The sequence below is a fragment of the Hibiscus syriacus genome, unplaced genomic scaffold (assembly GCF_006381635.1).
Source record: "Hibiscus syriacus cultivar Baekdansim isolate YM2019G1 unplaced genomic scaffold, ASM638163v2 tig00110637_pilon, whole genome shotgun sequence".
Taxonomy (NCBI): Eukaryota; Viridiplantae; Streptophyta; class Magnoliopsida; order Malvales; family Malvaceae; genus Hibiscus; species Hibiscus syriacus.
In genome coordinates this window covers 1,897,485-1,912,534 of record NW_024062808.1, presented here as the reverse complement: position 1 = coordinate 1,912,534, position 15,050 = coordinate 1,897,485, and the positions used below count along the sequence as shown (strand labels likewise).

General features: G+C 32.9%; 1 protein-coding gene across 2 annotated transcripts in view; it reads left to right on the top strand.

The window, feature by feature from the left end:
• Window positions 1–15,050, top strand: part of LOC120136900 — a 28,484-nt gene that overhangs the window by 11,631 nt on the left and 1,803 nt on the right. The window contains exons 3-5 of one of the 2 annotated variants that reach the window (XR_005517387.1): window positions 12,175–12,934; window positions 13,090–13,161; window positions 13,251–13,405. Coding sequence is in view for 1 of the 2 variants with exons in the window: in XM_039152830.1 (XP_039008761.1) it covers window positions 12,200–12,934; window positions 13,090–13,161; window positions 13,251–13,256 (813 nt within the window). In the remaining variant the exon portion in view is untranslated. Of the gene's footprint in view, window positions 1–12,174; window positions 12,935–13,089; window positions 13,162–13,250; window positions 13,543–15,050 lie in introns of those variants that run through there. The other variant, XM_039152830.1, reaches the window with a different exon arrangement.

The following is a 15,050-nucleotide window of genomic DNA, read 5'->3' as shown; positions in this document are numbered from 1 at the left end:
ATAACCATTCTACCTACGGTTATCTTGTTAAACAAAAAATCTTCTTTTGCTTAATTTAGTAAAGACGTTTTTACCAGTAACAACGTTATTTGACACAGAAGATGAAACATCAGCTACATTATCTAAAATTATTGAACCATGTAGAACATAAAACTTACCAGTATTTTTTTGCACTTTCATCACAACAAGAGAGCCCTTGTAAATATTCATAGCTCCACATTCACTAGAGAATTTGTACCCTTTTGAATCTATGATACCTAACGAAATTAGATTTCTACTCAAATCTGGAATATGTCTCACATTACCAAGTGTTCGGACAATTTCATTGAACATTTTAATCTTTATTGTGCCAATGCCTACGACTTTACAAGGGACAATATTTTTCAAAAATATATCACCTATAGATATAGCTTATACATTGCAAACCAGTCACGATTGAGACTCATGTGAAAACTTCTACCAGAGTCAAGTATTCGCCCATAAATTGTTATAGAGTTGTTATCAGTCACAACAAGGAGTTCTCTGTCATCGCACTTCTATGTTACACCGACCTCATCAGATTTTCTAGAGTTATGCTCTTCAGCTTATCTTTCGATATTATTCTATAACTTGTAACACTTTGTTTTAACATGACATTTCTTTTTACAAAAATGACGAGTTTTGTCTCGATTGGAAGATACTAATCAACCCTTCCTTTACTGTCATAAAAATGCTCACTTCCATTATCTGAGTTAGTCGATCCATGCATCACGAGACCCTCTTCCTAGGGTTTGAAACCAGATATAAGATGCTTCATCTTGTCAAACGAGTGCAAGCCATTGTACACCTCTTCAAGAGTGAGTGTTTAACGACTAAACTGAATTGTGTCCCTAAAAGATAAGTAAGAATGAGGCAGTGAACACAAGCGGATCAATCCTAAATTTTCTTGATCATATTTTACTTCTAAAGTCTTTAGATCAAAGACAATTTCCTTGAATGCGATCAGGTGCTCTTCAATAAATGAACATTCTGCCAACTTGAGTGAATAAAGACATTGTCGCAAAGAAGTAGCCATTTTTTTCTTTCAACACATCCTGCAAAGTTTGATTTGATAAGTTTAAATGAATTAGGGAAAGAGTTTTACGGTCCTTATGTTTTTCCTCATTCGTCTATTATGTTGTCGGTTTCTCATCAAATCCTTTTATTGCATCGTCGAGATCTAACTATGCAAGAACATCCTGAATATTCAACTGCCATAGCGAGAACCTGATGTTTCAATCTAATAGTGGAATAGCATACTTTATTATTTCCATAATCTTGAACCTGGAGCTCTAATATCAATTTATTATAATATCAAGAGAATTATCGGTAAAAAAATAAATACGATCGAAAAACAAAGAACATCAAGATTTGCGTGGAAAACCCAGAAAGGAAAAAACCACATGCAATGAGAAGAAAACCAATTTGAAGGGAAAAAATACAAGGCAATTTTTGTGAAAGAAAAACTTAATATCTAACTATTACCCTTAGTGTCTATTTATAGGGATATATACTTGATTACAAAAGGAAACTAAATATAGTATAAATCTACTTTAATAAAGTTCTCCACTTTTAATCAAATTATGATTCTTACTTTCTCAAATTTAAATATTAATTAATTTGTACCACTTTGAATTTGACTTAAACTCTAATTAGATTTTATTATGATTCTAGTGGTTAAAGATTACTTGATAATTAAGTTTATTTAATAAAATAAATATTTAGTTTAGGTAAGAATTCTTATGAAAAAAGAATTCTTGGTGACTAAATATTTGACTTTAAAACTAGATATTATGTCTTAACCTTTAAGGTTACGTGGGAGAGAATTATCTTAGAGACATGTAATCTTTTTTGGGATCTCTGTAAATTTTGGGGTTTATGTTACATAGATAATTTTGAAGGGATGTTGGAAGAGTGTTTTGGGATATATCAGTTTTTGGCATCTACCGGTTTTTGGGATACATGTATTTATACCCTTCGTGTTTAGTTCATCTCGTTTGTGGAGGTTGACAAGATCGAAACATGTTAAATCCCGTCTCCTTTGCATATCTTATTTTATGTTAATATTACTTTGGTTATTTTTTACTCTCAAGTTCTTAACAAGTTGTATCAGAGCTATGGCTCAAGCTGTGGACTTTTGAAGGAATTTGTTGTTACGACTTTTGTTAGCGACTTTAGAGACATGCAAGATGAATTTGCTGCAACGAGTTTTCAGTTGTAGGGAAGTAATTCTCAATTGGTCAAGTGGGAGATTTGTTATAGTTTGACCCAAATTATAATCGATAATTAAGTTATATTTTATTAAAATTCTAGTGGTTAAAGATTAATTGGTAGTTAGGTATATTAAATAAAGTAAATATTTATTTTAGTCAAGAATTCTTGGTGACCAAGCATTTGGTTCTATAAATAGAGATTATGTTTTAACCTTTAGGGTTATATGATAGAAAACTATTTTGTAGATATGTAATAATTTTTGGGATCTCTGCAAATGTTGGGGTTAAGGCTGTAAACGAGCTCGAGTATTGCTGAACTCGACTCGACTCGACTCGAAAACTCTAAAATAAAGCTTGACTCGACTCAAAAACTCGTGAGCCTAGAATTTTCAAGCTCGACTCAAACTCGAAATCATGAACTGGAGCTTGTAAAAGGTCAAAAAGAAAAAGAATCTTGAACTTAACTAGATTCAAGTCTTAAACTCAAACTCGAACCTAAACCTTAAATACATGAAAACTTATATTATATTTTTATAAAAAAAAATCAGCACATAAATTTTAATATTATTAATGTTAAACTTATATTTTTTATATAACAAATATTTGTAAAAATTAATTTTGGATAAGTAGAGAATTTTATTTTAAAATCATTTGAAATCAAAGTTCCCTCCAACAAATGAATTCCAAAAACAAATTTTAGCTCAAAAACTTTGGCACTTCAAAGAATATTGAATTTCAACCGAATAAGAGAGAAGCATATTAGTAGCACATGAAATTCAATAAACCCAAGACAATGAATCTTTATGCAATGTAAAAAATGAAACATTATAATTCATACGCATAAAGTCTTTACAAACGTTATGCATTGGAAACTAGGTGTCAATTGTTAGAAATATATCATTTGTAAATTTAAAGCACATGCATAAACATTCAAATTTAGGGTCAAAAATCAAAGTTTGTATAAACAAAAAATTAAAACCAAAATTTGACCAAAATCATTATGATGACAAACATTTATGAAAAGTCATTAAAACTTTAAAATGTCAATCATAACATATTTTTAACATATATGAGATAGAGAATAACACATACTCATTTAAGCTTAAAACTCATGCATGCATAAAACAAATAGGTAACCAATTATGAAAAGTCAACAATACTAAGTGTAGAAGTTACCCATTCCTTATTTTGTGTGGGTAGAGCATTTGAATTTCTTCATTTTCATCACTATTGCTCCCAGACACCTACAAGAGACATTTAATTGGATTCTGGCATCCAAATTGTTTTGGATCCTTGATTGTTAGTTCTAATCTCCCTTGTTCCCTTAGGAACTCATACTTGTCTAATTTTAAAATGTTATCTAAGTTTTAAAGGACAAGACTGTTCCATGTGACCATGGAAATGACAATATGAGCATTTTTCCATTTTTAGACATGATGAATTATTCTAAGAAATTAATTCTTTTTCTTTTGTTAAGCTTTCAAACTTAACTTTCAAATCAATTTTTTTTCTAAATCGTTGATTTTGATTTTTGAAAGCTCAAAATCATTTTCAAAACTTCATTTTGTTTTTCAAAATCAAGCATAATCATTCGGGCCTAATGCACAAAATAGAATGTGCATGGCCTTGACCTTTTGTTGGAACTTCTTCTTTTCTTCTTCACTCTAATCTTCCATCTTATTGGTTGGAGTTACCCATTAGGATAGAGTTCCAAGCATCTAGATCAGTGGCTTGAATAAAGGACATCACCATATTCTTCTAATATACGTAATTTGCTCTATTGAAATAGGGTGACTTGTTGATCGGTTTAGAATATTCAATTACTAAAAATTGAATATATATATTAAAATACTAAAACTATTACATTTTTTTTAATTTTTATATATAATAGATTATAAAACAATTACTTATAAATTATTAAAAAAAATATTTTTAAAAAGATATATTATACATAACATATGCATGCAACATATATACATATTATCAACACTTATACAAAAATATTCTTATTGGATTAATAGGGAATTAAAAAATTTAAATTAGTCGAGACTTACAAATTTTAGATTAGTCGAAACTTATTATGTTTTCTAATTATTTTTTGTAGGTCTCGACTAAGTTAAAAGATAATTATATAATAATTCTCAACATAAAATATAATTAGAATACATAGCAAATTTTGACTAATCCAAAATTTTTAAGTCTCGACTACTTTGAATTTTTTAAATCTCGATTAATTTAGTAAGAACACTTTATATAAGGTTGATGATATGCCTATATATAAAATTTATATATTATGTATAATATATGTTTTTAAAAATATTTTTAATTTTTTTATAATTTATAAGTTATCATTTTATTACTTATGATATATATTATTTTTTTAAAATTTAATTATGGTAATTTTGTATTTTTAATATGAATATTTAATTTTTTAATAATTTAATTTTTATTTTTTATATTTAATTTTTTTGAATATTTAAATTATTTTATATTTAAAATTTAAAATAACTTTTACTTTTAAAAAATCAAAAAATTCATTGAAATTAAAAAAACAATTTGATCCTCAAATAAAATCAAAAAAACTAATTTAGTTCATATGTTATTTCATCTATCACATTATTAGTCACAATAAATTATCACATCAGAATCTTAAACTTTCACATCTGTATTATAACGATTAACGACGAAAATGTTTGTTAAATAACCACATTAAATTTATTTACTAAATTAAATAACTACATAAGTCCGCATTAATTTTCTTTTCAAAATACATGAGCCCCTGATATCTTTTTAATTAAAAAATGTAGATATTTCATACCCATTCGACCTAGCCAAATACTACCACCCTTGGAGTTGTGGGCAAACTCAGCTCAAAAAACGGTTTCATACTACAACCCTAAGGTAAATAAACAAAATATGAAAGGGCAAAACTGGAAAAGAGAGAATAAAAAACTTTTTTTTTCTTTCCTTCCTTGTTTGGTTGAGAGGCGTTTTTTCCACAAAAAAATTATCCAAACAATCAATAATTACATGTTAGACATTATTTTCTTTCTGACACAATGATAATAAAACGCATTTCAAAATACATGCCTTGTAGACGTTGGCGGAAGACGTGGATCATCAAGGCGTTTTTTTGAGGTTTTGTCTGAGTTGACGCCATGGTGGAAAAGTGCATATTATAATCCGCGCCTTCGCAGGGAATTTGACATGTGGAGGAAGGCGTCTACCATTAAATTACCACCTACCTCTTTAATACCGCCCGTCCTCTTTCCCCTCCCTCCTATAATTACCCTCCAATATAACACTCAAACCACACCAAAAAATTTTATTCTCTTCTTTATCAATTCTTGTAGCAAGCTTTCAGTAAGTTTTGCTATCGTTTTTAGAAGCTATAAATTTTTTATTATATTATAATCATTTAATAGTTGATTATTTTATTATTATTTAATTTACTAGTTTTCTTATTACTTTTTACAGTTATAAAATGGAACGTAGGTTGCTGCGTTTAGATGAGAATCATATCTCAAGTTATTTTACCGACACGATAACAATTTTAAATTGTATTATTTTAATTATTTATATATTTTAGTATTAGTTTATATTTTAATTTGCATATTATTTATTTAATTAGGGGAATGTCCGTATATTATATCCATTTATTCGTAACGCTAAGTTAGAGATTTCGAGTTGGGTCTGGCCGTATTTAGCTGAGGCTAGATTCAGTTACATAGAAAAATATAAAGGGCACTGTAACCTTGAATCCATCCTTATTTCTACACTGATTGAGAGGTGAAGACCAGAGACAGACACAATCCATCTTCCGTGTAGGGATTACACTATTATGCTGGAGGATATTTCTATATATTTGGGGCTTTCGATAGATGGGGATGTTATTTCAAATGTGATGGATGGTAATTGACATTCCTTGTTTGATGCGTATCTTGTAGGCATCCCACCAAATTTCAATGGTGGTCGAATATCATTATCAGGGTTGGCTACAAATTTTCAACATTTAAGTGGAGGCTGTTCCGAGGAACATGCTAAAATATTTTCCCAGAGTTGCATATTACAACTCATATGATGGATCTTGATGCCCGATAAATCTTGCAACCAAGTTCATTGTATGTGGATGCGTTACCTCGAATATTTTCATGTTACCGGTGGACTCAGTCAGGGCTCCATAGTTTTGGCATCTCTGTATAGAGAAATGTGTCAGTCAACTGATTATCAAAAAAATGCTATCAGTGAATGTCTTCTTATTCTTCTCCAATCATGTGCGTGGTATTGTATGCCATTTTTATGTCCGATCATGAATAACATGTTAGTCTTCCTGTTATTGTTGAGGTAAATTCAATACTGAGTTCATATATAAATAGTTTTTTGAGTATATAATGAAATAATTTTTTTACATTAAATAGGTGGTTATGTAAAAGAAAAATTATTGTGATATATTAGACGAATTGGAAGAAATTCAACTACTCATTAATAAGAAGGATGGTACAAAGGTATGTATTTAAATTTTATATTTACCTTTAATTATCGTTATATAATTAAAATATTATTTTGATAAGAATTATATATATCTGTTTTAGTTTGAACGTGCTTCTTATTCTACTCAAGAAATGAGGTTTTGCATCCCACCTCACTTGAGTTGCTCATTAGATGTATAGATAGCGATGGTCCCTCTGATATGTTATGCTATTCTCGAGTGACATCCAATTAATCACGTGCTCTGCCAATTTGGTTTCGTACAACAAATTCTTGAAGCACTTAAGAATCTTGACAATATGCATAACGTCAATAGACAGAGCAAAAAAGATGTCAACTGGCTGTTGAAGCATAGCTAGTAGATAATGATTTGGGAGGATCGACATTAATGCATTCTCCCTAGGGAGCCAATTTATATGGATCGTTATTCGGCTGCGAGTGACTATTATGACTGGTTCAACACGAACGAGAAGACATTCCTATTTTTCGAGGAAACACGAGGCGAGAGCATTCATTGGCGTCAAGAAAATTATCCACCGTCACAGTATCATCGTCCCTTAACTCATGGACAAAGAACAGACGCTTCCAATTCATCCTCAGCTGTAACACCGGAACCATCACAGCAGCCATCGTCTATACCGACTTACATTCCCAGCCCATCACTATACATGGGTACACCGATGATTTTGATGGCACCTCAACCATTTTAGATTGAACCGCAGTCATTTTAGACGCCACAGCTGCATATTCAAATGCCACCACTGCAGGGTTTTATGATACATCTTGGTGGTTATTATACTGTCATGCTTATAGATCCAGCGTGGGCTTTATATGTTGCTTATTTGGAGGGTGGTGATTTACCACAGACATAGACACCTCCGGTTCAGTATGGATCGCAATTATCGATGTCGATTTTTTTGCAGCTTTCACAGTTTTCTAAGAGCGATTGGATGGTTAGTCATACACCTCCATGGTCCTTATTTTATGGAGGTGTTGCATCATCATTCGTCCTTCATCAAAAAAATATAGATGCTACTGCTGCTGCTGATGATGATAAAAGTGAGGAGGAAAAGCAAGTTATATGAAGAAACCCTCATCGAAATAGACACATGTCGCCCTGTGAAACACATTCAAAATGCAGACATCGATAGACTTGTTTAGTTTGTAATTTTTTTATCTAATTTTCTTTGTTTATCAGCAAATGTATTGTATTATTAACTTCTTATTTATTTTGTTTCTTAATGTTTTTATTATTTAATTATTTGAATTATAACGTTTGTATTTAATGTTTCTTTTTAATTAATTTAATTATTTTTACTATTTAGTTTGTAATGTTTTTATTTAATTTTAACTTAATTATCTCATTATTTGTTGATGCTCAAATGACATTAATTGAAAATAAACGAAAATAAAATAACACAAACTGAGATTTCAGAAACTACAATTACATTTTGATGCTCAACGGTTACGTGATGATAAAAGAGATGAACATTTTTTCCTATTGTGGCCTAGGTTTCTACAATGCCCACATATTTTGTTTTCTTTGGTCGTATCTTGAATATCCATATCACAATGAATTTGAGTGGATTTTGGAAGACCTCTCTCCCTCAATAAAGACGATCCAGTATAATTAAAAGTCAATTCTGAACCTCATATGGGTCTTTTTCATTACCTATAAGGGGAACTCAAATTCATATACCTTAAATACAGTTGTAAGTCTGTATACTGGATCAACAAAATGGTTATAGTCTTGACAGGTATAAGAGCAAGCTGCTATGACATGGGAGCATGGATACTTCAGAGGTTGAAAAAACCCACAGTCACACCACCTGTCTTGTAGATTAACTCTGAACGAGTTAGCTTCAATCCCTTGAAGAGGTTGTGGCATTTTTGTGACAAGAAATAATTCATGGGTTTGAGAGAAGCTTGTTACATACATTTCATTTGATGCAATAATCCTTTTCTGTAGATTTACAACTAAACTTGGGTGATAAACATGATCATTTTGCATCCAAGTTTAAGCTTGTCCCCCGAGCTTGGAAAAAACGCTCCCAAATGAAAATATATAATTTTAACCAAAGTTGTTACTAGTAAATTGCATGCCCCCTTTAAGGACAAATTGATATCCTCAGCCAAGTTGGTCATTAAATGTCCATATAGATATCTATCATTGTATACATTTATCTACATTTATTTGTTAATGAGGCTGATGTAATTGTATCCTTGCTCTTTTTTTCCTTAAAATCTTAAAGCATAGACTCAAACATTTGAGGTAATAGTTCGTATCCTGCGCGTCAAATGTAGTACTTACTGTTAAGTTCCCATAAAAATGAAAATGATTGAGAAATGAAATTAGGCATTTTGATATACACATGCGCACAAGTAATTGGCGTTCATCATTGTTCTTAAATTTTCCATGATAGTTTGCGGCAATATCAGATACAATACCGATGTTGGACATTGGGAGGTTGTCATATTGGACCCAAAGAGTCCATTGTTGTTTTGATCCCAGCTTTGCGGTCTGAAATGATGTAGATTGTTTCCCTCGTGACAACATGTAAACGAACGTTTCTGAGGGGAAAAACCCAAGAATCTGTATCTTCACCTTCAACAAGGGCAAAAATAACTGGAAGAATGTTGTGATTACCATCTTGGATAACTGCTAATAGTAAAACTTTCTTGTATTTTCCATACAAAATGTCCCATCAATTTGGACCACGGGCTTGCAGTATTTCACAACATTAATGCATTGTGGGTAAGTCCAAAAAAGCCGGTAGAATTGGCATCGATTGTGAAGCACACGATCATTGTGGTATGCATGACAAGTTTCGAAGTCGACTATTGTCTTAGGATTCAGTCTGCGCATTACCCTAAACCAACTTGGTAGTTCATTGTAAGATGAATCTCACTCGTCGTGAAGTTTTTTAATGGCATTCTGCTTTTCCTTCCATTCTTTTTTGTAGGAGACGGTGTACCTATATTGAGATTATATAGCTTAAATCAGCACCGTAATAGCTATATGAGAGCTTGCTTTGACCATGGGCATGATGGTTTCGCAGATAATGTCGAAGTCCAAGTTGGGATGATCCTGGTTGATCCCTCTAGCATAGTATGTATGAGGATCGTTATATATTATTAGTTATCATATGTTGTTTTTCATCTTCCTCTTCGATAGACTAACCATCCAGTTGCATCCGTTATCACGTTGAACATAGTGGTAGACTTACTTTTCGGTGATGAATCGATTGACTTTGGAGTGAACAGAATTACAAATGTTGTAATTCTTAATTTCTATCATCGCTTCTTCTTTAGATGAAAACTTTATTCCTCTATATAACTCACCGTCATTGACTGATGAGTTAAATTCGTAGTCACCAACATTAGGCATATCCATAAATTCTAGTACGCACATTGCATAATAGTCAGCTTCATACATGTGTGTTAGAGGTTTGATGTGTACCATATTCATGGGAACTTCATCTACATATCATCATCGGAGTCTATGTTGAACTGCGCTGATTATGGTTCAACGAATAATACAATCTCAGCATCATTCGCACCTGGCTCACAAAAAGGTTCTTCTGGTGGAGTTGAGGTTCCTCTGTGATACTGATATTTAGGTCGAACAAGCTAGTAGTCGAATGCCTTCCCCTTGAACTTGAAGGCATCGTGTCATACGGGTTTTGAACTAAGAGTTGTGTCATAAGCATCTCCATATTGAGGTCAAAACAGCTCGCATTTGAATGCCTCCCCTTAAAACTTGAAGGCATTATGTCAAATAGATACTAAACAGATTGTTGTGTTGAGGGCATCTCCATATTAAGGTCAAAGAAATTGGTAGATGAATGCCTTCCCCTTGAACTGTAAATGATGTTGCCATACAGATTGTTTGTGGAGCCACCTCGGTAAAGATCGTAACAAATTACTTATAAATGTCTTTTCATTAAACTTGATAGGATGATACCAGGATGTGGATTTCCCATTAACGAGTTAAAATCATTACACATTACTTGAGTTGGGCTGTCAGCTTGATCAGCTTGCTGAGCCAGCCCATAATGGGAGCATAATGACATACCATGAACCGCAAACGCTTCAACAAATGTGGCATACATTTTTGTAATAGCGTCTGAATTTTGATTCTAAGCATCAACCATCATAGCAACGTCATCATCATTGGAGAGTTAGAACGCTGCATAAGTTAACAAAAATAATGCAGTTGGAAATCTGTACTGAAGTGAGGACAATCTTCTAATACTTCAAACATGAACCTTCTTTGAAATTTTAGTTATCAACTCCTCACAAGTAATGTTTCTCTTAAAGGATAAGCTGACAAAATAATTTCATGCGAAGATAACACTAGTTTCATCTTCATGAATTTCTCTATTATAGTAAACAATAGCTAAAATACGCCTCATTTTGAGAGTTTCAAAGATTGAAAATCTTATATCTACAAAAACGAATAATTATGTCTAATATACGATCATTCTCCTAATTAAATAAATAGTATAAGAATTAAAATGTAAAGTAATACTAAAAAATTAAAAATATTCACAATAATTTAAAGAACCCAATTTAATATTGTTACCGTATAGGCAAAATGTCTCGAGATATGATAAAAAATATCTCGAGATATGATCATATCTTCCATTTTATAACCGCAAAAAGTAATAAAAATAATTAGTAAAATAAAAATTTCCAAATAAATTAAATATAAAATAAATATATTATAATAAAAAATAATTTAACATTCTAAAAATTGTAACAAAATCTATTTGATAGAAGGAATTTATAGAAAGAAGAATGTGACTGTAATCGGGAGTATTTATAAAGGAAGGAATGTGTCGTTCAAGATTTAAGGTAGATGCGGTAATAATAAAAGGGGGCAATAATTGAGGAGAAATAATCGAAGGCGTGCTTCATGATTCGTGCCTCTCTGACGTGTTAGAAAACCCTGTAAAAGTACGAATTACAATTCACGTTTTTTCATCGTGATTCTAGTTCAAACAGAATTTTAGGAAAGCACGCTTCATGATCTACGCTTTCCATTCATGTCTGTAAGGCGCATATCTTGAAACGTACTTTATTATCACTATGTCAAAATAAATATTAGATCGATAATATTTGAAGAAAGAATATATAATAAGAAATTATCAATTGTTTGGGTTAAAACTCCGGTTTACCATAACTGCTCTTCCTTCTTCCTTCTTCCTTCTTCCTCAGCATAAAAACCTCAAAAAACTCACTTTTTTCCCACCAATTCTATCTTTGTTTTTGTCTTTGCCTTCATAAAACCAGATTCCTTCTCTTCTTTTTAAACTCAAAATTTTCGTCATTGTTTTTCATTTGAAGCCTTTTGATTTCAATCTCAACAGGTCGAGAAGGAACGGAGGAGAATTATCTACGTTTTGATTGATCAATGGTCTTTCGTTAGCTCTCGGAAAAGAAGAATCTGAAGCGAAACTGAAAATCAAACTGTGCTGATGGCTTCTTCCTCTGCTTTGAAATCTCAACCTCTCCATAACTTTCAATTACATGGACCCAAATGGGCCATGAACCACACCAACAATCAACGCATCCGGAAACTCACCGATTCCGCTCAGAGATCTCCTCATTGCTGCGAAACCGATTCCGATGTTATTTGGAAGAAGAACACAGTGCGGGAAGCTCCTCCGTGTAACGGAGCTTCTTCCGGCTCCTCTCGAGATCTTAGGATTGGAAAATCGGGGAAGAAAGTCATCAACGGGTCTGGTGTTTCGGTTGCTTCAGAGAAGGAAATAATCCACGATTCTGGTGTTTCGGTTATTCCGATAGAGGGTAGATCGAAGATCTATATACGCCTGCGAGCGAAGACTCAGAAATCTGTTGTTGAGGTTCAGGAAACTGGAAATCAGAGCTTGAGTGTGGAAGACGTTGAGGAATTTGTTCCTAAGACTTGGAATCTGAGGCCTAGGAAGGCGATTACTAACCCGCAGAATCAAAATGGAGGCGGGCCTAAGATCGTAGCTTCGGCTCTCGAGAACAAAGCTCAGAGGCCGGATTCGAGCCGGGCTAGAAATGCAACTGAACCGAAGGCGGCTGAGAAGAAGGCGAAGAAACAGAAGTTCTCGATTTCGCTAACTAGAGAAGAGATTGATGACGATATCTTCGCTATGACCGGTTCGAAGGCCTCTAGAAAGCCAAAAAAGCGACCCAAGAATGTTCAGAAACAACTCGATGTAAGCTTTTTGATTTGCTTCATTATATATCTTCTGAAATTTGGATTTTTTTTTAAATTCTTTTTTGAATCTTTTGCAGTAAACAATTTTTCTTCATCATCTTTCTTCTGAAATTTTGATTTTTTTCTTCTAATTATATTTTGAATCTTTTGCAGTGCTTGTTTCCTGGTATGTGGTTAGATTTGGTAAGGCCTGATTGCTACAAAGTCCCTGATCCTCCTTTGAAGGTCTGATTTTGCATATTCAAAAAGTTTAATCTTTTCAGTTACGTGCACAAGTTATTCCGAGCAAAGGTTTGATTTATTTGTGATTGCAGGGTTAGATGGGGGTGCTGCTAAAACTGTGATTTTGGAGGGTGGGAATAAGGATGACTGCTAAACACCTTTTTTGCAGTTGTAGAATGAGCTTGTAGAGATGAAAGGGTAACGAATGAGTCTTGTTCTTGTGCCTTTTTGTCTAATTTGCGATGAGGTTAGAGGGATGGTGGGGGACGGTATATTATGAAACTTGTTATGAATAGCTACAGCCTACAGATTGTAAATATGACTTGTCAAACTCATAAATAGGGTTTTAACCTTTCAGTTTATGTAAAAGGAAATCTTTTCTAAGGTAGATCTTTTAGATCAAGTAGACTTTCATTACTTGTTAGTTATGGAACTGGTTAAATTTTAGAACATAATGACAGTTTATGGATCCAGAAAGTTTGAGACGCATGCTTGTTTTTGATGTGCACGGGTTTCTTTCTCATTTTGTTCTTTCCAATATGCACCTGTTGTTTTGTTCTTTCTCATTTTGTTCTTTTTAACATGCTTCAGTCGGATAAAATGTTCTCGGTTTGCCGACAGTTGATTGATTGGTGAAACACATTACAAATTATTGGATAGTACTTATGAGCTTTTTTTTGTTATTGATGGATAAAGTAGCTAGGGCTACATGATAGTAGTCAAACGATTAGGTAGATATGAACATGTTTAAGATCATAATAACTGTTTATCAATCAAGAAAGTCTGGGATGCAGACTTGTTTTGATGTGCATATGTTTCTTTCTTATTTTGTTTGGATAGTACTTATGAGCTTTGTTAGTTATTGACGGATTAAGTAGACAAGATCACGTGCTATTAATAAGCCAATTCAGTGACCGAGTGCACGCTACAATAAACGGTTTGAGTGGTTCTGAGCATGTGTTAGCAATCAACAGTTTGGACAATTTTGAGCATATGGTTACGAGATTTGTTAGTTATTGACGGATTAAGTAGATATGACCACGTGTTAGTAATTAAACAATTAAGTAGATATGAACACGTGATAGTAATCAACCCATCTAGTAGCTCTGACCACATGATATAATTAATGATTGAGTGGTTCTGCACGCGTTTTAGAAATTAACAGTCTTGTGCTGAACACATGTTAGCCATCAACAGTTTGAGTAGCTCTGAGCATGTGGTATTAAGTGACGGATTAAGTAGTTATGAGCACATGAGCATGCTTGAGCTACTGTCTTATGTTAAGAATACAAAATTCTTAAGGAGAATATAATGGAAACATATATGGTAGGAATGCATCTTTATGATCCATTTGCAACATTGGATCTATATTTCATTCGTGCTTCTTAAATGCACATTTGTTGAAGGAAAAACAGCTAGTTTACGGGCTTCAATTTATTTAGGGAACTGTCATTATTTAGTAAAAGTAATTAGTTCTGTTTATCCTTTCTGTTTTATCTCTAGATAGCACAAGTGATAAACATGCATTGGTTTCCATTCAAGGCAATATGCGTGCTTGTTCATGGTAAAAGTAGTTTTTTTTTTCATTCTTTCTGTTTGTCTCTTCATAGCATGAGTGACAATTACGCTCCAGTGGCCATTCAAGGCATGATGTGTGCCTGTGAATAGGTCAAGATATTTGAGTGTAATGCCCTTCTAACTGGCTTGCAGGCATTGTATCTTTATATAGGGCCGTGGCTGGGGCGGCGCGAACTGCGCGACCGCGCAGGGCCCCCAAAAAATGGCCCCAAAAAAGTTTATATATAGTGACGTTTTTTCAATAAACGCCACTATTATTACGGTTTATTGATAAAACGCCATTATAGATAGATCCATCGCGGCGTTTGTCAAGA